The sequence below is a fragment of the Pelobates fuscus genome, chromosome 11 (assembly GCF_036172605.1).
Source record: "Pelobates fuscus isolate aPelFus1 chromosome 11, aPelFus1.pri, whole genome shotgun sequence".
NCBI lineage: Eukaryota > Metazoa > Chordata > Amphibia > Anura > Pelobatidae > Pelobates > Pelobates fuscus.
This window is the reverse complement of record NC_086327.1, coordinates 18,766,010-18,791,414: the sequence shown is the minus strand read 5'-3', so window position 1 is coordinate 18,791,414 and position 25,405 is coordinate 18,766,010. Positions and strand designations below refer to the sequence as shown.

The 25,405-nt window shown below is 38.4% G+C and overlaps 1 protein-coding gene across 4 annotated transcripts in view; it reads right to left on the bottom strand.

Moving 5' to 3' along the window:
* KCNN4 (potassium calcium-activated channel subfamily N member 4) overlaps positions 1-25,405 on the bottom strand; it is a 63,124-nt gene that overhangs the window by 20,588 nt on the left and 17,131 nt on the right. For 3 of the 4 annotated variants that reach the window (XM_063437186.1, XM_063437187.1, XM_063437185.1), the window contains one exon: positions 3,483-3,578. In XM_063437186.1, coding sequence (XP_063293256.1) covers positions 3,483-3,578 — 96 coding nt within the window. Of the gene's footprint in view, positions 1-3,482; positions 3,579-3,916; positions 4,298-25,405 lie in introns of those variants that run through there. The other variant, XM_063437188.1, reaches the window with a different exon arrangement.

Here is a 25,405-nt window from a genome sequence, read left to right as displayed (position 1 = left end):
TGGAGACTTTATTTTCCAAAAAAGGTGCACATTAGATTTAAGTAAATACAATAATTAGTTGTTTTTTGGCACACCTGTTACATTATCTGGTGGCAAATAATTTAATGCTCATGTGCAGATAGTAAAGGGTTTGTTCAGTTAGTGACAATAGTTTTGACTTTGGAACGCAATTTGATGAGTACCAAACTTTGTAATATTGATGAAAGTTTAGCAAATTTGTGGCTGAATTCTGTTACAATTTGTAAACAGACATCCTGAATAGCAATTCTCCAATTGACATATATGAGAACATTGCTTACCAGTTATGAGAGATAGATTCAGCTCTTATAAAATACTATAGCCATTGGTTGCAAAAAGGGTCAGAGTTTGCTGTTTATTAAATATCAGCTACTATTGCAGTAGCCTACATAGGTTCATACATCTTCCTTGTAAGTGTCTTTAAATTTCTCCCACTGTACAGGCACAGGGTGTGCCTCAACATTGTAGCAATGCTACATATAATTTCCTAACAGTATTTTATGTCCTCCTTCCCTAGACATAATTTGGCAGGATAGAAGGAGCTGTCACTGCCCCACCTGTTAAACATACAGTATGCTACGTTAATGGCTCACTCATATATCCGGCTCAGTGCTGGAACAGTTTGAAATTGGATGGATTAGTCACAAGTCTGCGTTACACAGGTGCTTTGAAGATAAGACGCCTGACTTCACTCCCATTAATATCTGTTAAGGTATGGAAGGTTGCCATAGTGCCTCTAGATGGCAGTAATGGGAGTTGTAGTGGAATAACAGCTGAAGGTTCACAGGTCACACGACCAGACGTTTAATAGCATTATAATTACATCCTGGAAACACATTTGTCCAAAAGCTTTGTTTTGAATGTGAATTAAGCAAAAATAGTCCCGGCCGCCCTCTCTCTCTGACTTGTCGGCCACGCAGAGCTCAACCATGACACTGTAAACACATATCTATACAAAGTTTTGTTTTGGAGGCGGCTGAGGAATGGGGACACCACTGTTGCGGGAAGTTAATTTAGGACTGGCTGCCATTGCTCACTGCAGACAATTTTGGGCCCTGTCACACTGTCTCGCCTTTGTTGTCTCGTGTTCTGGATCTGGAACACCAGAGAAAAATCTCCATATGCCCATCACAATGGCATCGTTAGACACACGTGAATCCACATTTTTCTGTTAAATCAAACCACCCTCTGCACAGGCAACCCTTCGTACATGACAGGATGACGTACATCCATTTTGGCACGGGCCACCTCTCTATCACATCAACTAGTGGTCAGTGTGTCACATACATGCCACGCCCAGCCCTGTCCCCCCGTTTACCATGTTTAGAACCACCTCAATGTGTGGACAGTATGAAATTTCCAGAATAAGTGATTAACCACACATTTTACTAAATGGGATGGTAAATACAATCTTGAATTGACATTTAAATCTGTCCCTTGTCTCTTAAAAAAAAACCAAAGCACAAACTACATGTTATAAAACACTCAAGCACATTTCCACGCCTCAAGCCCTTTAATGAAGGAATGTTTTGCAAGTTTAGCAGAGGTAGAACTGATTGATGGTGCTCTCCAAAGGAAGTCTATGGGAAAATAATATCATAAAGTCAACAGATTAATGATCTACAGCCAGTTCAGTAAGTGCCTGTATAATTATATCCAAATACATTTAGTGAAAGACTGGCTCAGTGACAGATTCTTTCCCCATCGTATTATAGAACCTGCCAGGACTGGAGTATCAAAACAACCGCGTGCGGCTCGGAGGAGCTCCACCACAAAGGACAGTCACCCTAATGAAATGAAAATTCTGCATCACTGGACAAATACAATGTTTAACCCCTTAAGGACACATGACATGTATGACATGTCATGATTCCCTTTTATTACAGAAGTTGGGTCCTTAAGGGGTTAAAGAACTTAATGATATTCTTAAAGAAAATGGATTGAAGCAGCATGTAGAAACTAACTGGTCCACCGTAATTGTGCATTGGCATTTAAAAAGCACAAACCTAATCAGCGAGGAGCGAGGTGGAGGCAGTCGGGTCCATGGAGTGGAGGCAGTTAAAATCAGGAAAGCCAGAATGGGATGCAGTCAAAAACTGTACCTGTGTTATGTATAGTTCAGGAGAGGCATCCCACATAGCAAACCCAGTTCCTTAATTTAGAACAGTCACACTGTAAAATATCTCCATCTTATCTGTATCCGACTCCTGGGCATTGTGCTTGTTTGATATCAACTCTCTACAACTGTTCATTAAATAAACCATCTTTAGTCCTAATCACCTCTGGTGAAGCTAATGTACGTTCTCTGTGTCGCTATATATTCCTATTTAATTTCTACTTTCAGACTTGTGTATACAAATAGCACTTCAATTCTAAAAGCCATTTCCAAACAATTAACCTATATTTAGGCATCCGAATGGGAATTGTAAAAGCATCCACTGAGGTCACGTTGTGGGGATGGGCCCGGTGCTGCGGTTCTGCATAAACTGCTTGGAATTCACAAAAAACAGCGTGGTTTAGTCATAGCACGTGGGTTGAATCACTGAACCAGGGAGCATGGGGACCCAGCAGGGGAATAATATGATTTAGGTCAAAGTAACCAAATTGGGAAAATTCTTCTACTCTGCTTTATGGTCAAAATGTATAATCCCCGAAATTTGCCTGGTTGGCCAGGTGTCATGTCTCTACAGTAAACAGAACCAGCAATATTATAGAGCCAAAATCCCACAGTGATGCCATCGGGGCTAAACACTAATGTCAGATATATTAAACCAGGTCTTGATACCAAAAATAAAAATTTGTAATGAAAAGCTTGTCATGAGACATTTTCTTTGCGTCTTTTTACACAAAGAAAAAAAAAATCAATTAGATTAACTATCCTGGTACTATAACAACTTTATTGAATATAGGTATTTCTATAATAAGTATAAAAATGTTCCAAAAGATTTATCTACAAAAACACTAACGTGAGTTTCACATAAATTCAAGGCTTCTATGTCTGAACTGGAAAACTGGCCTGAAATTTGACATTCAATTTGCAATCTAACTTTAGTGAATAACCCTGTATTTTTCTGGTTTTCCTCCTCATTTGCATTGGGTGCCCTGGCTGTGCCTTAACTTGTGATATCATTTGCTAACTCTTTAATATACATTCAAAAGTAAATGAAGTGTCAATACCAATGTTCTTCAATGTTACTATTGCTGCTCCTTAAGGAGATATACTAAATGTGTACGTCAGCTTGTCAGCCAAATGATGTCACTGCTACAATAACTTTAAAGAGTTACTACAATCACCATGATGACTTCAGTGACTTGATCCTCCAGCTCACCCAGACACAAAGACAATAATACATTCAGCACTGTCGGAGCCCTATAATGTCCTGTCCTAGAGGTTTAAGCTGTGTGAACTACATACCGGATATTCTCTATCCTATTAGTCGAGAAGGTAGAGTGGGTGGACATACCTGCGTCTCCTTGATGTGAAAGGCAAAAATGAGAATGAGAAGCACTGCTGTGGAGAGGCTTATACTGCATTTCACCAGGAACAAATAGTTGAACCACTAAAAGAGAGGAATACAACAAAAACTGTATTAGAGAAGGGAGTAAGTCCAGAACACATAAAGCACACAGTATGGAGAACTGATAACCCCCCACCACCACCACTACCACCAACACACAAAAATAACTCTACTGAAAACTCGTAAAACAATAGAGTACCCATTAGATGAACACCTGTAGCCACTGGGGATTTGAGATGTTACGATAAAGTGATTTTGGTGCTTAGACTGTCCCTTAAAGGACCAGCGATTCAAGTGGGTCTGTCAGAAGACACCTGAGGATGACATCTACAGTTAGGATCTGGTGGCCATGGGGTGCTGTGGAAGGTAGATTTACTTACCTGAACCTGTCCTCCGCCATTTTCTTCCTGCAGACCTTCTTCAGCTCCTGACACTTCATCTGCCAAGAACCACGTCAGTGCTGTAGTCTTGCGCATGTGAAAGAGCTTTACACTGAGGTCTATGGTCCCGCGAGATTGCTGGAGCCTCCATGTATCATGTCCTATGATGAGCGAGATGACGTCAGAATTCCCACAGCCATCAAATGTGACAGCTACTGAGGATGGACAAATGTTGACGTCTTAGCTCAGCCTTTTGTCAAATTTTGTCAAACTCAAGCTTGCCCAAAAGACAAAATAGTCCATACATTATCTTGTGGTATCTTTGGATTCACTGAAATTCTAACGCAGTCAGCATGAGCATTTCATAAAGATTATATCAGAGCCGCTTGAATGCTATTCTAATAGTGATGTCCCGAACGGTTCGCTGGCGAATAGTTCCTGGTGAACATAGCGTGTTCGCGTTCGCCACGGACGGCGAACATATGCGATGTTCGGTCCTCCCCCTATTTTTTTTTTGTGTGGTCTTTCAGACAAATTTACTAATACTAAGTAAAAATTACTTAGTATTAGTAAATTGTGCCCCTACTCGCAATACCGCAGTACCGCAGCCTGTGGCTGCTCACTGTTAAAAAAATAAATGTAAAAAGGGTCCCCCCTCCCTCAGCGGGTGGGGGCCCTAAAGTAAAAAAAGGGGGGAGGACCTATTGTCCTCCCCCCTGGCCCCCACCCCTGAGCGGTGGGTGGGGGCCCTAAATACCAATAGGGGGGGACCTATTGTCCTCCCCCCCGGCCCCCACCCCTGAGCGGCGGGTGGGGGCCCTAAATACCAATAGGAGGGGACCTATTGTCCTCCCCCCCGGCCCCCACCCCTGAGCGGCGGGTGGGGGCCCTAAATACCAATGGGGGGACCTATTGTCCTCCCCCCCGGCCCCTACCCCTGAGCGGCGGGTGAGGGCCCTAAATAACAATGGGGGGGACCTATTGTCCTCCCCCGCGGCCCCCACCCCTGAGCGGCGGGTGAGGGCCCTAAATAACAATGGGGGGGACCTATTGTCCTCCCCCCGGGATCAGATTTTAATGACTCCATGGAATATTGGTGGAAGTTAGGGGACAAAGGGTTTTCATAACAAGGAGTTGTGCAGCTAAAATCATATAAATTTGGGAACCGATACAGTTTGGCAGTCCATAAAAAGACCTTTCCCATAAAATACCAGATTATAACCTCAAGAAAGCCATAGCCAACTATCAACCATCTGGTTTAAAATAAATTAACACACATTGACTTAGCAGAGATTGTAATAACTAGACATGTTAGAGAAAGCTACACGTTTGACATTCATCATGATGGGCAGCACAGAATTCAAAGGCTGCAGACACAACATAAAGGCATTTATCGATAAGGAATCCTACAGCATATACATGCTACATACTGCAGGGCAGCACTATTCATTAACATGTAATGGGTGTCCTGGAAAACAAGGCAGATATGGCAACCTTTGGTCCAGATTATATGGACTATTAGTGCCATCAGGCTCATCTACAGACTGCTTTCCCTCAGACCAGGGAAACAGTGGGTCAGCAATGACTAGGATCCTCTAGTGGAGACCTTTGAACAGCTTCAGTTTTAATAAAATGATAAATTAAACATTACTGCTTCTCAAAGTTTGGGAGACTAATGCTCATTCACAGCATTCTTTTAGTATTTTAAATTATTTAATTGCGTGAACTGCAGACACATTTTTTAATCCGCTAATGTAAGGTTTTATCCAATTAGCAGATAGTACAATCTACTGCCAAACGAGGGAGATCCAAAAATTGATTACACCCGAGGGAAGGGGATTTTACAGGAGGATAGGGTACAGCATGCATTTCTAAAAATGTAGAAGAAAATCAAACCATGTCACTCTTCAAAAGACAATATTAAATATATTATTGAAGTGGAATGGTGAGTCAGAAGGGGAGTACTTAAATAAATCCTCCAACCAACACCAGCCCTGCTGTTCAAATAAAGCCTTCTAGTCAAGTTACACACTGTAAATTAAATCTTATATTCATATAGTACATACTTAGACAAAAACATCTTAATTAAGTCAACATTACACGAGCAGAGGCAATTTGGTGTGCTAAAACAAAGGCCAAGTACATTTAAAGCGATAGTAACAACAAAATATATATATATATTGTATTTATTTTGAAATGGCTCTGTCAAGCCCACCTCCTAAATGGCTCTATCGCACCCCTCTCCTAAAAATGAGTTTTGGAATCTTAGACAAAAGATAGCATAAGACAAAGAAGGCACTGGTTTGTCTTATGTATTTGTTTCCTACGCTTGACAAAGATTGAAAAAAAGCACAGCTCCCTATTGTCAAGTTTGTCAAGTCCTCAGCTGTCAAACCCTAGGCCTTGTGGAATCCTGTATAGGCATCCGTCTTGTACTGATGGGCACGGGCAAGAATACAGCACTCAAGTTGGCTCCTGAAAGATGAAACACCAGGAACTAAAGTAGACTTCAAGGAAGATGATGGTGGCCCCCGCGATGAGCAGGTTCTGGCAAATAAAAACTACCCTCCCAGAATACAAAACATGCAGAAGGTGATAGAGATGCTTTAATTAATATAAAATACCCATTTTTTTATGCATTTTTCTTCGGTTGGAAAACTTTGGGGAGGGAATGATACCTAATCAACAGATTTGGATGGTTCAACTCTGTCTCAAAGGAGGAAATAAAGGTGAGAGCTCTCTGCCCAATTGATGTGTCAGGTATGTGCACACTGCCTGGATAACTTAGAAAACTTTGAGCATTGAGTCTGCCTGGTTAAATGATTAATGATAACCATGTGAATTTTACAAATCCCTCTGGGATGGTACTCAGAGTGGCCCTTTATCTAAACAGTGAGTTGGGAATTACGTTAAAAAAGTCGAACGTTGCCACTGCAGACCAGAATACATGAATTTACAATACAATGAAAAAATAAATCTGGTTTGGAGTAAATTTTGAATGTCTGTGCCAGCAAACTTGTTAGTGACTAACATCCTGATGTGTCACTAAGCCTGGTGCTAAATAAATATCATCCTAACATTTTTGTGCAACTGTGTCATCACTCCTGGGCTACAGAGTAAGGACACCTTCGAAGAGGCTTCTGAGGGAAGCCTTGGATTAGTTTCAATGTATTTGTTTGGAATATATATTGATTTTGAGATGCGTACAATAGATTTGAGCCACATTTTGAGATAAGGGAGAGATATCCCTGGTTGACATTTTCAGAACTCGATTTTCTGTCCTTCAACCACAGTGATGGGTCAGAGTCCTAAAGAATGTACCTCCTGATGAATCATTCTATGTCTGCACCATCCTCCTCAGAATGAATCACACAATCTTACTGGTGTTAAAAAAAATGAAAGTTCTTTCTATGTAGATGAATTCCGTGTGTTTGTCTACAAGTGTTAAGTATGGGAAATGTGTTTAAATTCATACCCAAGATCATTATTCTAAAGTGAATTGAAAATTTAGACTAATGGGTGTATTAACTAAACTTGAAATTGCAGTAACATTTAGGCTAAAAAAAATGTGTCAGTTATAGCCACAATTTGGCCATTTCAGTCTAAATATTGTAATTTAAATGTTAATTCAGTACAATTCTGAGCTTAGTGAATAACTTTGTCTGTCACTTTAGTGTTGTTTAATCGTCGCCTTTTATATTGGTTGGCCTGTCCAGAATCAGAGGCTAAAGGGTTGGAAGTAAAAGGAGTGAAGTTAATTACTCCAAAAAAACTGAAATGATGTAATTATGCCTTGATAGTGGAATAAATAAGGAACACTAAAAAAACGTAAACATTCTTTGCAGCTTGAAATATATTTCATCCAATGAGTAATTGCCTTGGGGCACAATACACATATGGTATTTGTTAATTCCCTTCCCATGGCCGCAAGATACCTCTTGCATTTAATGTTTCCACAAACTATTTTTTCCTAAATCATATGAGACTAATTCTATTTCAGTATTTTTTTTAAGAGTAGTTATGGTAATCTCCAAATTTTGCATACAGTCATCACGTGACATTTAGAGTCTTGTGAGAAAGATTCTTTAAACAGGAGGCCTCAGACAAGGGCGCTGCTGATTGGCTGAGAACGTCAGCTAACACTGTAAGCCAATCAGTAGCTCCACATTCACAAAATGACTTGAGAAACATACGTATATTTTTGTCAAGCCATTATTATAAGTGGAGAGCTACTAACTGGCTTAGAGCCTCAATAGATGCTCTCAGCCAATCAGCAGCACCCCGTCCAAGGCCATATGACACTTACTGTTTGGAATATCTGAGAGCAGCACAAGAATAGTGGCAAAGCCAAACGGCGTTGGAGAGAAGGCTCCGTGATTAAACTGTTAGTAAGCTGGCACTAGGGACCTACAAATTTCAATTAAGTTGTTATGGTCCTCGCAGTGTTCTTTTAAGTTTCCGCATCATTGGAACATTCACTTTAGGACATCTGGGTTTGTACATCCTTCCGATCTCTATGCTAAGATTTAAAAAGCAGCCTCCTGTGTGAGATATATATCTCATCATGAAGACCGAAAGCTACAAATATGTTCCATAAACAGAGAACCTTTACATCACAAAGTTATGGTACGGTATTTTACTTTTTCTTTTTATCGTTTGTAAAATATCCAGTATTTCTTTATTTAATAATGTTACATATTTTTACTGATATTTTTTTTTATTTTTTTTTTTACTGATATTTGTGTCCATGTATGTTTTAATAGCTTCTAAAAGAGTTTGGAGAATATTCACTAAACTATGAGTAGAGTAAGTCATCATAATATATTATGATTTGTGTCTTTATTGCTTCTCTATGAATAATTCTCTAATAAAAGCCCTACACTGGGGGTCACACGACCATTTCACAACAGGCATATCAGGAAAGCCTGGACTCTTGGGGGCTTCCATATTTGATTCAGATGATCTACACGGTACTGTGAGGAGTATTGTAAAGAAAACTCATGAATGGTTAGGTGCTAGTCCACCATGCCTCCCAACATTCCTAATTTTGGCGGGAAATTTCCAATTTCAGTGTCCTTTCCCGCTGTCCCAACTTTGGGACATCAGTGAACAATCCCAAAAAGTTCAGAAGCACTTGTGCTATGCTCAGGGCACCAGGACCCAGTAGTTAGCAGCAATTTATGCATGGTCCACCCTTGGTGGGTCGGCCCACTTGATTGGTAGGTTGAGCTGCAGAGTCTCTGGGCAGACCCTTTTCTGGCAAGGTCTGCCACGCTTGGTGGTGGGGTGGTGTTGCTGACGCATTTTGCATCACTGGCCTTCCCCCTTTTACCCAGCCCACCAGCATGCTACTTCTATGGACACTGATGTTGGAAAGGTATGCATATCCAAGATTGTAAAAACATCAGAAACAAATTATTAACAGAAATATTGCAACATGAGTGTCAAATACAGACACAGACAATGATCAGATGAACTAGGACATGGTATACTGGAGAATAGAGAGATATCTCCAGTTCCCCTTAATTCTATGTAATGAAGGCAAAATAATGGGAAATTAATTTTGTAAAATGGGGAGCAGAGAAAGGTTATTTCAAAAACGGATTACATTAGTGGAAGTAGATTAATTTATGAATAAACACATCTTTAATTGCTAATGGAACTAATTACCAAAGTGCTGTAATCTACGTGAATATTGTCATTTGGAGAATCCCAACCATACACCCCTGCACCAGCCGAAAAATTAATAACTAATTTATGTTAAAGAGAAATATCACTTTTCAAGATTTCGGAAAAAACATACATTTTCTTACTTCCTATGTTTAACAGATATCTGGTTGTGATGTCATTAAAACAAAATTAAAGGGACAGCTCATTGAAGTGGTCTGGGTGCAGTGTCCCATGCCCCTTAACCCTGCAATTGTAATGATTGCAGTTTTTGATGCAGCTGCAATAATAACCTTGCAGGGTTAACTCCACCTCTAGTGGCTGTGTACCAGGTGGCCGCAAGGGAGGGGGACACTGTAGGGAGATATAGTGCTAGGAAGACAACTTTGTTTCCCTAGCTCTATAGTTCCCCTTTAAATATAGACATTCACACTGATGTATGTAACTCTACCTTGGAACTCAGAACTGCCATGTCAGTCATTGTTTTGTCTTATTCACCTGTCAGTTAGCAAAGAGAATTACCTGTAACTTCCAGCCAATATTTCCTTGAGGCAGAGATAATCAATAGCCAGGACCAAACATACAAATCGGTGGAGAAACAGAAAAAAATCAGGGATGTTTATCAAAGTGTTCTGTTTTAAAGAGTGGTCTAAAAGTGTTAAAAGTGGAGCAATCGCTATGGAAACCAGCATAACTAGTAACCAGATTCCATTGGTGACTCACCACCTTTTTAATTTTTGCACCATGTGTTAGAACGGAACACTTTAATACTCAGTCTCTTCTAACGTTTCTGTTTCTCCTACTCCAATGTATTGTGGGCCGTGGCTATGCTAGGGCAGAACTGGATTCTGGCGTCAGTCGCTAAATATGAAATGTGTATAGAAAAGACAACAGAGACCACGCGGAGGAGAAAAATAATACTTGTAAAGACATGCTGTAGATGAAGGTGTGTGAGACAAACAACATATTTAAAGCTGTTTTAAAAGGTTGTAAAGACGCTACACCAAGGTTACCCACATTTGGTCCTCTGGCTATTTGACTATGATTTCCATAAAGTTCTGTCAGTTTTTGAGTTATAAACAATACAGGTCAATATATTCGTTGGCGTAAAAACAGCTATAAAAGAGTTACACTCTGAAGTCAGGAAAAAGATGTGTGGTAGTTACTGTCACGGTTTGCAAGATGAGTGTAACACAAGTTATTGGTAAACAACGGGTGAAAAATATCCAAATACAAAATGCCAAACAAGTGCTCACCAAGAGAAAATAGGAAAGGCTTTTTGGAAACACCGTGCAAGGGGGAAACCAAATACCAAAAATCTAAATTCCCAACGCGTTTTAGGCTTGTTGGTTCTTACTCATATAATGTTTGTATTTCTGGTTCCAATTTCTAATTTTTTTAACACAAGTTAGTCAACATAAATATTTATTTATATTATAATTAAATATTATTAAGGTTTGCAAGACCTCAGCATTTAATAACACACATGCCACAACAATTACTTTTTTATTTACTAAGCCAGAAATTGTGTAGAGAATTAGGAATTGATAAATACAGAGATTTTTACAGATGACTAGTTTTAATTTGCAATTTGTTTGCCACTTGTCCAGAAATCTCAGTTCAGTGGATAACTTAGAGGAACACTATATGGTCAGGAACACAAACATGTATTCCTGACCCTATAATGTTAAAATCACTATCTTGCCCCACCCCCTGCTCCCTCATGCTCACCCCCTAAATATAGTAACATCTTACCTTTATTCCAGTCCACTGCTGCTGGTTCTGCCCCTGATATGCCTGCTTGGCTGACATCATCAGAAGTTGTGATCTCAGTCAATCACAATACTTTCCCATAAGAAAGCATTGAATTGGCTTAGATTGTCAATGAGGCAGATCAGGGGCAGAGCATGCACAAGCCAAACACAGCCCTGGCCAACGAACATCTCCTCATAGAGATGTTCCTCAGAGATTCTCTGAAAACACAGTATTGACAGTAAAAAGCCTGAAGGGAATGATTATACATACCAGAACAAATTCAATAAGCTGTACTTGTTCTGCTAACTATAGTGTCACTTTAAAGGAGCCAGATAAATATTTTGACATTTCTTTTTAAAGTTATTGTTAAAAAAAAAAGGAACTGTCCCTTCTTAAAAGTGACATTTCTTCGTTTCCAAGAAAAAAAAAACTACCCCTGCAGCATTTTAGTGTGAGAGCAATGTCATTATTCCATGATACTCTATGTGCGTTCATCAGTACATTCCTTCCAAAGCACCATAAATAAATCAAGAACTCTTATGTCACGCATGTTCACAGCACCACGGGGGTTAAATTAATTTGTATGCTTTGCTCTGACTGTGCCAAGACAGCCTGGCTTATGATGTAAATCATATATATATATACATATATATATATATATATATATATTCTATTTTAAAAAACTACAAAAAATAGCACAACCCATAGATAACTTTCAGTTACCAATCAAGTTGCGCTTAAATCCCACATGTGTCAGCGCCGCTTTAACTTTATCCTCTAAGACACCAGACACGGCAGTCGCGATGGCTCTTTATGTAAGGCGTTCTGGAAAGCACCCAACTTCAAAATTAAATTGTGGTTTGTCTTTTGCTACAACTGAATATCAGAAGAGAATTGTAGTCGAATGGTTTGAAAACCTATTGCAATAAAAGTAAATGTGAGATGTTACTTCACTAACAAGAATCAGATTGTATTGTGCTAAAGAAACCATCATTAAGCACTGGAAGCTGTCAAATAATATTAAGATGTAAAGTAAAAACGTCACATTAATCATAGTGACAGTGCTTCTTTCACTGGTCCCAATAAAAGGTAATGGAACATTTTCGGGGCTCAGCAGTGTATATGAGACAAACATTAAACACACCTATCCCACCTATCCGGCACCAGCACAGCATTCCTGACTGTTATTGAATAGATATCAAAAGGAAAAAATTCTCAGGCACTCACTGTGATAACTTTAAGCAGATTTAATGGACACAGCAATGTTTCGACCTGTTCCCAGGTATTTATCAAGATTTTCTTCTGTTATTGAATATATGCCCAAATATCACACCTCGAAGGGCACAGTACTAATTATTTATTATATTATATTGAATAGATGCCCAAATATCACACCTCGAAGGGCACAGTACTAATTATTTATTATATTATATTAAATAGATGCCCAAATATCACACCTCGAAGGGCACAGTACTAATTATTTATTATATTATATTAAATAGATGCCCAAATATCACACGTCGAAGGGCACAGTACTAATTATTTATTATATTATATTACATTGAATATATTTCCCAAATATGACACCTCGAAGGGCACAGTACTAATTATGTATTATATTATATTAAACAGATGCCCAAATATCACACCTCGAAGGGCACAGTTCTAATTATTTATTATATTATATTAAACAGATGCCCAAATATCACACGTCGAAGGGCACAGTTCTAATTATTTATTATATTATATTACATTGAATACATGCCCAAATATCACATCTCGAAGGGCACAGTACTAATTATTTGTTATATTATATTACATTGAATACATGCCCAAATATCACACCTCGAAGGGCACAGTACTAATTATTTATTATATTATATTACATTGAATATATTTCCCAAATATGAAACCTCGAAGGGCACAGTACTGATTATTTATTATATTATATTATATAATTGTTTTTAAGAATGGCAGGTGGAGGCCGAATTCTAACATTTGTCATTTTTAGACGGGCAGCTTCTCAGCTCTATGCTGTCCCTTGTAGAAAACAATTGTGCCGTTACAGAACATATTAGGAGCACCCATATAATAATCTGCAACAGATAATCTCTAATAAACAGGGTAGTGTGCAGTATATAGATAAGAGGGGAGTGGATTCACACAATGAACTCAGTAATTTGCCGTATGGAAATTAGGTTTTTACAGAGTCAGTTTGTAAATTAGCCTGATCAAATCAATAAATTCCTTTCATCTGACAGTATTATACAGCATTAAGTCCAATGGTTTAGAAACACAGAGATCCTTCAGAATATAATACACTCGATATCACTAAATATTGCTCATAGTGATTTCTCATCAGGCCTGCAGTGATCTATTAGTAAATAAGTAAACATAGATAGATAATTAAACGTCCTTACCCTACTACAGTGTTTGTCAGACCTGTCTTCGGGATCCACCAATACACCAGAATTTCATGATATCCGTGTTTTAGCATGGGTGAGTTTTGGACGTACCTGTGCGCTAATAGAGATATGGCTCAAATAATTAGAAGATGGGCCCTGAAGATAAGTGTGAAACCCACTGGAGTTTGTTGGTGGGTCATAAAGATGGGTCTGCAGAGCACTGACACTTGTTGGTGGTTCCCCAGGTTTTAGTATTAATGAAGCTTGCTGGTGGGGCCCGGAGATGAGTATATCTACTAGACCAAGAGTAGGTAGCTTCCGCACTCCAGATGCTGTGGACTACATCTCCAATAATGCTCTTACAGGCGTAATTATGGCAAAGTATCAGGGTTGAAGATTGCCTACGCCTATGCTAGACCTCCAAACCTTTCCTTTAGTAAATACACAGAGGGACCCCAATCTCTTTTGTTAATATGCTGCTATAGTTTTGCATAGGTGCTAAATATATGCCTCTTTTGTAACCGTGAGCCTTAGTTACCTAAACAAACTTTTTAACTTTCACTAGAAGAAATTTCTTGACAAACTGAAACAACACATTCAACCAGGAAGACATACAAGTACTTCTTTGGTATGGATCCTAAAGTGAAGGTCCTGGGCAAGCCAGTTCTTTGGTATAATACTTGATATAGCACTGACACTAGATACTTGATAGTCTACTGTTTCACAATGATACAGGTTGGAACAAAAACTAGAAGAACCAGATTGTAATGATTTCAATGAGTTCTAATGGATGTTATAGCATGTGTTGATGCTTAGAAGCTATGGGCATATCTGTACTTGCTAATTATTGTCCTACCACTAGAACCGATCAATCAGCATACATATAAATGCATTCTGTATAGTTAGCGTTAGTTTTGGAATGTAATGATTATTTTTAGAGGTTCAGGTAAGATGGGTTATAGGCATGTGGTGATGGTCAGGACTCCTCAAACTTTACAATTAGTGGCTAATTCAACATCAGCGCACAGAGAGTAAAGAGCATGGTGGGTGGATAACTGGATGGCTGTCTCAATGTCTGTCCTGGAGGGTGTCTCATGCACAGTTACAGCTCACTGTGGAAGGTTATTTTAATTGTGAGCAGTGACTTTGCGAGATTCAGCTCCTGGACAGACGGTTAGACAGTTAGTTGTTTCCCTAGCTATATAGTTACTGTATCGCTGTTTTCTGCGTAGTAAAGCCAGACGAGGTTGGCAAAACACGGTCACTGCAAAGTAAATTTCACATTTTCAGCAACTTCTCAACATGTCTTTAGAGCACACGGCTATATGCTTTTTTTTTTTTTAAACAGATACTTAATGAAGACAAAATATGAATTGCATAGTTTCTAACCTTACATGTGCACAAAAATACATTTTAAGATCCCTTAAAAGTTAGCAGTGACTGTGGAAGATCCAACCTCCAGTTAGCCAACAAACCAACACACTGCTCAACGCAAACTATGCAGTCAATATAGAAGGCAATAACATGGGCTGCTAATTGAGAAGTACCTCCCCCAGATTTTCTTCTGTCGGTACATGGATGCATGTTGGTAATAGAACTGTTTTTAGGGTAGTATCAATATATTAGACTAAAAGGTCCAATTGGGCTATGATTTCACTGGCCCTTTAATGTGATACAAGGTGATTTACTGCCAGGCTCCGTAGCAGTTAAGCGGTTATCGGTGGGACAACAACACCCTCTATTTTAACAATACAGTCTGCGACTTTGTAGTCGTCACTAACGACCACGTTTGCTTAGTCAACAGATAACTAGAAAGTGCGTTTACCTGATAAGACAAACAAACAGTAAAACAGTCCATACTGTATTCTGAGATAATACAGTATGTCAGCATGTTATGGAGCTTCCCTTATTTCATGTCGACGGCTCATGCCTTGTGGTCTCCTTAGTCTTCCACTTTGTTTCCTAGACATTTATTTGTTAATTGTGTGTTGGCATGTTTGCCAAGAATACATTAGCTCTTAAAGGGACTCTTTAAGCATTAACACTCAGTTTAGTCAAATAGCTCAAACATTTTCTGACACAAATCAGGGGATGGCACCTATAGTATTATACTACCATAACCACTACAAAAGAGTGCCCCTTTAAATCCTGCAGAATAATACTGACTCATTACCAGACTGCAGTTTGCACAGCTACACAACCCGAAATCCAAAAAATATAAAGGATAGAGCAAAGGGATACAAGTATTACACACCCTATACAATTACATTTTTCAAGATTTTCAACCTTGGAATCAAATAGCCGAGATAATCTCATGTTCTAGCAGAGCCCATAAAATAACTCAGAGAAAAGATTGGCACTGTCTGGTCATAGCTCTTTTTATTCCACAGTAGGTCATCAGTAACTGTAGACAATTTCATACTTCCACCAACAAGGATAAGCAATAAGAGGGAGGTTGATCAACTTGTTGACAGAAGGTTTGGGAAGAAAAATTATGGGGTCTTTGTATATTTTTCAACGAGCCCAGACAGTGACTGCTCCACTTGTAGTGTAGTGGTCCGGGGGCAGAGGGGAAAGTAGTTTTTACATATCCGAACCTGTCCCTTTTGAGCTCTGCTATATCTTTCATGAGGTTCTCGTCGGTTCCTGGCACTTCACTTGCCAGGAGCCAATCTACTTTTCAAGGTTATTCATGAAACTTAATTGTTTGAAATTTAAAGTAAATGTAAAATTTTGGGTCAAAATAGCCAAACTATTTCAGTCTACTAGTCAGCTATGTTTTCAGACATCTATTTGAACCAAAAATTCTAAATTCACTTAGAATTTCCAGTGATTCATACATAAAGGGTTGCTAAACCCTGAGGACCCATTTCTTCAAGCCTTTGACTGGCTATGTGCCCAATTGTGGGTGTAGCTGGGTACTTGGACACAAACCTTTCCTCCTGTAAACCTGGTCCCAGTAAGCGAGCAGAAACCGTGAGTCGGAGTCTTACCAAGTAGGCTACCCATGTTGTCATGGAGGCGGAGGATCAGGCGACCGCTGCTGCTAGCTCAGTTCCGCCAAAGTCAAGTGGTGAAAAGTGGAGAGCGAGGACCGCTGCTGACACAACCACACACACCGATTGCTATACCCTGCCGACGTATTCTTGCAAGGCACTCCAGAAGGGGCCACGAGTACAACCTAAACTGGCAGAGAGTCTACGTTCAGCGCGACCGAGCATGTGCATCGAGGTAGAGGTCTTTATCCGGTGGTGGACTCTTACAGGCCCCATGTTACTGACCTTTCATCCTGGGTTTTGGCTGAGTTATCCCACAAAGGGGCCGCAGGTCCCACTAGTTTTGTATGCCTGAAGCTTGTCACTATCACTACTTAACGCCCAATGACAGAGTATATAATTTGTTTAGGTTTTTGTTTATGTTAATTCTCTGTTTATACTGATAGGCTGACAGCAGGTTCCCAGAGAGATCACGAGCTAGCGTTATATATGTTGTTGAGCCCTACTTGCTCTCCTATACTGAATCAATCTACTCAACCAGTGGTTCTACCAATTGTAATTAAGCACAGTTTTCTGCTACAGCATTACTTCTATATCATTTTCCTTTCTTACACAGTGCTCTTGATGTTTTTGATTTTTCCCTTTAATATAAAAAGTGCATCAATCAGGACATATCATCCTGCAACTACAATCTTTCATTGTTATGTCTATGTAAGCTCATATGTCACTATATGCACTACAAATATAAAGAATTTAAAAAACATTCTTTGATGGTTTTCTTCACTTCTGTCATTGATTCTAAATAATTTTGTAACATCACAACATACATACTAATTTTGAAATTATTATGAGGATGGATAAACTCTTTAATACGTCCATTTTGCCTTACAGCCAAAGCAAGGGCCTCATTTAAAATGTCATACAGTAAAGGGGAGAAGGGGCAACCTTGCCGCGTCCTGTATCACAGCAAACCAGTTAGAACAAAATCTGATTCCAATTATTCTGGCAAATGGTTTGGAATAAAGGATTACAATTACACCTTATATTTTGCCTGAAAATAAATCTCCCTTAAGGAACTCCCACCAGACCGTGTCAAATGCTTTTTTGGCTTCTAATGACAGGTTCAGGAGGGGGGGTTCCACTCTGTTCTACAGCATCAGGTATATCACTCAATCTGCATATGTTATTTTGTTTTTATTATTACTTATTTTTAAAGGTGTTTTGAAAAATACACCTACATAAAACTTCCCATTGTTTCATTAATCACTTAAAATAGAATAAAAAAATAAAAATATGAAAAAAATATGTAAATTAAATACAATTGAAATATCTTCTAAAAAAGTCCCAAACCTAGTGGAGTCAGAATATGCTGACCTATCTGTACAATAATAGTTTACATTTGCCGACCTCTTATCTATATATATCCTTAATACCATTATCACATATTACTGAAAAATTAGGCTCGACCCTATTCCAATAGAGGAGGGAATCCAAAACCAGACAATTAACCAGAAAAAAAAATTTGAAAGAGAAAAGAAAGGAAAAGGAACGGGTGCAATCAAATAAAAGAAAATACATTCACCATTCAAATAGCACAATTCTTCCCAATGAAACCAACATTTTCAAAATATAATTTCTGCCCATCAGTTTATTATTTTCTATCATGGGTCTCACCTCACTAAGTAATTGGACTTCTTATTTAATCCAATTGTTCACCCACAAAAATTAATCTTATCTAATTGCCCCCTAAAGTAAACTTATAATAAAGTTTCTGCTCCTATCTGGTCAGACCCTCTACCAGTTTAAAAAGAAGGAAGGACCATGGATCCATCTTGATGGTTCTCTGGAATATCTCATTCATCATCCCCTTAACCTGTCGCCAAGACATGCGAACTTTAGGGCAATCCCACCACATATGGATATATGAACCTTTAAATCCACAACCCCTCCAACACTATCCACTATGGGTTTTACCCATAATTTAACCATGGTAGTATACCATCTATGTAAGATTTTCTGCAAAGGTTCCTTTAACCCCTTAAGGAAATATGACATGTGTGACATGTCATGATTCCCTTTTATTTCAGAAGTTTGGTCCTTAAGGGATTAAAGACACAGAGATTGAAATAGAAACTGCTGTCTCCCAGATGGTCTCCCAATCCGACCCTTCCAGTGTACCACCAGATCTTCTTCCCACTGTTTCGTATAGGTCAATTCACCCCATAATCTAGAATTAGAACATATATGGTTATATACGAGTTAAATCATTCCTTTTTGGTTGGTTTCTTTATTGCATAATTTCTCAAATATAGATCTCTTTTAACAGCATTTTTAACCTCCTTTGAAGCAGCAACATTTTGAAGCTGAAGGAACCTAATGTAGTCCCTTGGAGACAAATGCACCTATTGGATAACCCTAATAAAATCTAGAGACTCCTCACCTCGGCAAAGGTGACCATATCACTGAATCTTAGCTTCTTAGTCCCTCGCACGCAACCCTGGGGGAAATCCCTATTATGAAGGTATGGGGCCATCGGGAATGCTATGGGAGACAGGCTAAATTTGGCACGGAGTCTACCTGGAGTCTATCCTATAGGGAAATCGAATTCGGAATAGCAGATCTAGCAAACCAGATAAAAAACTGTGGTAAATCTTGTTCCATCAACACGAATTCCAAATTCACCCATCTACCCAGAAGGTGAATGTCACAATGCTATCTGGACCTCTTGACCATGTAGTAATACATGATGAGACTTAGAAGCTCCAAACTTTTGGAACCTTTGAAACAAAGAGGAATTTGTGTATATTATTATTGGATATTCGACCTGGATAAATCCAACCTGGTCGGAATGAATTATACTAGTAGTAACTTTTTTAATTCTCTCTGCCAGAACTGCTGAGTATATTTTCATATCTACATTTAATAAAGCAATTGGACAGTAATTTGTAACCTTCGTGGGGACATTTCCATGTTTAAGAAATGGCAATATGTTGGTTTGAATTAGTTTCTGTGGAATTTCTCTACCTGCCATAACTGAATTAAAGGGTTTAACAGCTTGAAAACTAGTTGCTGAACCAATCTGGACCTGTAGCTTTTTTTTGTTTAAAGTTATCCATTATTGCTTTAACTTCCTTTTCCATGTTAATTTCATTTTGGCCTACTAATTGTTTCGTATTCATCTTCAGCAACTGCCGCAGTTTACTGAAATATTCTTTTATTCTGTTCGATGCTACTTTGCCTGGGCGATTATATAAGACGTGCTAGATGCCTGCAAAACTAGTTGAAAAAATATCTTCTAGAGTGAAAGCTATTTTATCCACTATTTTAGATATAATGCTTTTTGTCTTTTTTTTTTTTTTCATAATATTGGATAATAACCTATCCACTCTATTACCCATATGATACCAGTTCATATACAGTCTTTCTAAATCTTTTTTTTTTCTTTTAATTCACAAATCATTAAGAGTGTCTTGAACCTTGTCTATCCTGGTCTCCTGGTCTGTTCCCCAACTGGGGTTAGCTTTGTTTTGAACAGACGGAACATCCAGCGTGATGTAAAATTCTGACAAATTCTGACAGTTTTTAATCTATTGTTTCATTTTTTTTTTCAAATGATCCAATTTTAATTATGCTGCCTCGTATGATGCTTTGATATACGCACCAAATCACTGATTGTAAAATTTCCTCATTTCTATTTTTAAGAAAAAATAGCTCAGTAATTTATTTTATCTGGGACAGATTTTGTTCTTTTTTAACAGATTGTCATTTAATCGCCAATTTGCTCTTGGCCTTTTTATGTTATCATCATCATCATGGTGCTTTATCGATAAATTATGGATACGACCATGTGATTTCATTAAAAAAAAAATATATATTTTTTTTAATCTTCTGGCAGTGCCTTTTCCTCCAAAAATAAAGTTTATACAGGAGTTAGTACAATATGTCTTGGAAAAAGAAGTATAATCTAAATCTGTGGGATAAAATACTCTCCACAAATGTAATAGTAAAAAGCTCTTCTTCAGGTCCCTAAATGTGTAAATTACTACAGATTGAACCTGTCTAATTCTCTAGATTCTTTAAAGAGCTTTCTTTATAAATTTTATTAGTGCAAATTGGGGGCATCAATATTAGCAATAGTATAGACTTTATTTTCAATCTCGCCTATCAGATTCAAGTATTGTCCTTCACCAATTTCTTTATGAATTAACTTGAAAGCTAGTTTATTGGAGATCAAAATGGCCACGATTAATTTTCTTTTTTTACTCAATGATGCGTTAAAAGACGAATGGGTTATATTTTCATGCTATTCTTATTTTATCTTCTAACCTGTACTGTACTGAACAGATATTTATATTTCCTCTGCTCAACTGGTCCAAGAAAATCATTCTATAATGCAGAGAGTTTAATCCTCGAGCATTTATTAAAGCAACCATTATGCTCTATGGTCAAATTCACAAAAACAGCTGGCTTTTCCCCACTGCAACCTCTCCTAAAACAAAATCCTATCTCCAACACAACTCTTGGTGAAAACATACAGACTCATACAAACATTTAGAAAATAAACCCTTCTCTGATTCTGTATCGGAGAATATTCTCCATCTAGAAGGTCAGATAAATAGCTGTATTGAGAAATCCAACCTTCTCATTGAAGGAGAGAGAGAAAAGAGAAAAAAAAAATATCCCCGGTACAAAGGTGCGAATTACTCTGTATGTGCAGAATTTCAAGCAGAATGCTGTACACATAGATTCCTACCAACATGACCACTTCTAAAAGCAGAAGTGGTCTTGGAGTTTGGAGTAACTCTTTAACCCTGGAAGTTCTTGCAGACTCACAATAAAAAAAAAGCAGAAGTGGTCTTGGAGTTTGGAGTAACTCTTTAACCCTGGAAGTTCTTGCAGACTCACAATAAAAAAAAAGCAGAAGTGGTCTTGGAGTTTGGAGTAACTCTTTAACCCTGGAAGTTCTTGCAGACTCACAATAAAAAAAAAAAAAAAAAACACTCTATACTTCTAAGAAACTTGGTAAAATAAGACCAACAGCCCATATTGGCCTAACATAAAGTATATATTATGTATGCAATATATATTTCATACATGTTTTAGCGTACACAAACTACTGTGAAAGAGCCCTCCATTCTTTGTAAATATTCCATTCCTTAGAACTTGTAAGCATTCCTCCTCTTGTGTATTTAAATAAACTGCACGGGTCGAGTAAAAAAAACATTATCTCATCCGAGCGATCTAACAATGGGGAGTTCCTGCTTCTGAGGAGGGATAAAAACAGAAACCATCTAAAACGAGCGAGTGACGTCACGTTGACAATGCTGCCCAACACGCACAGCTGAGAGGAACCAGGGAATGTAAACAGCAACATGGTAGGAAGGATCCAAGAGGAACTGAGATCCGGAAAACATGGGTTAGACAGTTTCTCTTAAAATGTTGCACATGAGGATCTCCACAAAAGAGTTTCAGAAGACGGACCTCGTACATTGGCTCCATGGACTGTCTCTGCAGATGTTTAATAACAGGTATCTCCTTTAAGGAAGGGTAGGGGTGAAGGGGACAAGGCAGGAAATACGAAACAGATGGTGAAAGGACAATCAAGCCAATGTTTCTCCTAAATAGAGTCAGAACCTAATAACAACTTAAAAGAGAAAAGCATAAACAAAACCATTGCCATCCTCACCTGGAGTTTAATGAGACAAATTAAAAAACGAAAGCCACATGTGAGCCAAAAGACATCATTTGAATTATGAGATTGATAAACTGGAGACCTTTGCATCTAATAACAAAAAAGTACTGGGGAAAAAAACCTGTATGTAAAAATATTGCAGGTTTGATATTCAAATAAAACAGCTTCAAATCCTCATCAAAAATGATGCAGAGAAAGGTACACTTTTTAATAATAAAAACTAAGGACTGCTGGTCCCCAAATCACAAATAAATATAGTAACCATTCATTTGAAATTGGACCAGATTTACAATTTACAATGGAAATGTCAAAGGAAGAAAAAAATAGTGAAAATTTTCACTTTTACAAATAAATTGTTATTAGAGCACCCAGGCAAACAGCATCGATATATAACTCGCAAACCAATCCCCAACGCCCACATCGGCCACATAGAATACGCGAACGACACAACAACTAAACGGCAGCCCCAATCTCAAAACACCCTTCAGTTACCTTTTATGGGCAATGATTTAACATGCTATATTCACAATATATTATATAACACTATGCCCCCTGTTATTCTGCCGTCAATATCTCTACAGCGTCACGCTTATGATAAATAAGGAAAGCCCCTATATGATGAGTTTATTTTTAACCCCTTAAGGACCAAACTTCTGGAATAAAAGGGAATCATGACATGTCACACATGTTATGTGTCCTTAAGGGGTTACATTGCTCAAATTGTTTCTCAATAGTTTTAAGGTAAGCCACCTTCCCTTTGATGCTTGGCACATGCATAACGTCCTTGTTTCCACTGAGCCATGCGCTAGTTAGAATATTAGTTGCAACAGTTTTAAAAAAATAAAACACAATCAAGTGAGATGGGATGAAGTAAATGCCAAAATTTCGTTTTTTGTTTGTTTTTTTGTTTTTTTAATAAACGGTATAAAACTCACCACCATCCTTTTTTATTAAAATCTCCACTATTTAAAGTAAGAGCATTATACCTAGGGTGTCCATGCTGCTGTTCCGAGTATTGCTGGACTACATATCCCAGAATTCCATGCTAGTGACAGACTATCAAAGAGTTCAAGGAGTTGTATTGTGAACATCAGACAAAGGACATGGACACCCCACACGTTTATTTGACATGTGAAGGAGTTGTAGAGTCTTCTGTCACCAGAATTTTATAAATTCACAATTGTAATCTTTTATCAGAAAAGAGTCGTTTTATTAGGGGACACACCCAGGGCACATTATTATTTATAAAGGGGAAATTCGCAGTCATGAAGGTCATTTATTTCAATTGATCAAAAGAAATTAAACAATTAAATAAACAGATTTGTAAAAGAAACGCCAAACCTTTACTTTAATAATCCTAACTTAATATTAAGTTAAAAAGAGTTATGCCATGCACCATGCCCACTACATCGTTTTGAAGGGGTCATGGTGCAAGGTACCTGTGTGCAGTATGGAACGCTGCAGATATTAAGATATTTAGGCTAGGTGTCACTCCACCTCTGGAAACACCACTATCTTGTGGCTTGTGAATTATGTGCGTATTTACTGCACGGAGTTTCATTGGCTGACTGAGAGCGCTCAGCTGGTGAATAAATGGCTGGATCGGCATTTGGCTCCTGCAGCTGGGCGCAAGCCATATGTTGTTCAGCCAGCATTAGAGCAGACTTGATACCAAGCCAAAAACTGTAAACTGGCTTGCCCCCTTAACTCACCATGGTACGTCTGGAATTATGTCTACTACAGCGGGCTGCGGTGGTAAGGATGCTTGGACTGACCATTTAAGGTGAGGGCAGTGGGAGGGCATTCTCATGTCCGATGTGAGAACACTGAGTGGTGGCATCAGAGGAGAGGCAAAAATGGAAGGTTCAAAGTTACACATTACTAATCTCTATTATCCGGCTTATTCAATAGAGCATAATGTGTTAGATTTAATGTCAAAATAGCTGATTTAGAAAAATTCTCCAAGTTAACTAGATTTCTTTACCGCTCGGCTATATTGGTCTAAAATTTGAAATTCACCTTGAATTCCTGACACATTCAAACTTTTGTGAACATCTTTGTAATCCTGTGTGTGTGGCACTACCATATCAAACAACTATTATAGGTCCGCAATCTGAGGGTATTTTATAAATGCACACGATTAGCACACAGCTGCCGTACTTAAGAGCTACAGTATTTTACAGTGTTTCTTTAAACATTAAGTTGATATGGGAAAAGCTTTGTGTTCATAACGCTTGAGTTTTTTCTGTAGAATAGATTGTTCATTCTCTCCCTGCAGCAACTTGTGGCAGATGAAAGGACTCGATAAAAGAACTCCTTGCCGCCTTTCACAATGAGGTCTTGTGTCAGCCAAAAAAAAGCCACCAGCACAAACACAATGTGAATACCCAAAGCCATTTTGGAATAGTTTTTAAGCTACATTTAGCTTTTGAATAAATTAATATAATTTAACCCTTTCTTTATATTCCCCTGATGCTGAATTTGTCAAACGTGTGTGGCGGCAACCAGGTGACCACCGTCACCAGAAGCACTGGAACTTGAAACATTGTCAAACACGGCTATTGTTTCAGTTCGTTTTATTTAGTGGTGAGGCAAGCTGAAAATCTTGCAAACTTGCAAAATTTAGGCTAAAATACAAAAGTTTAAAACTAAAAATTCTAGGGAGTTGTAAATTTACCTCCAAACGAAGTTTGCTAAAAGCCTGTTGACTATCGTGATCACAATTCATTATTAGTGAATAAACCTTCTGGAGAGCGTTGAAGGACAAGAGGGGTTACCAACCCCAGTACTGGTCCCACAAAGTGCAGAACATTGGACTTTTCACTTCACACACCCTTCGCATTGTCTTGTTGGATGGGGAGGAGGAGAATGCGTAACACCCAGCAACTGCCACTATTTATTTATATTATTTAATCTATGAAGCATGTGGATGCATGGACTGTTTATATACATGGATAACAAATTCTGTTTAATT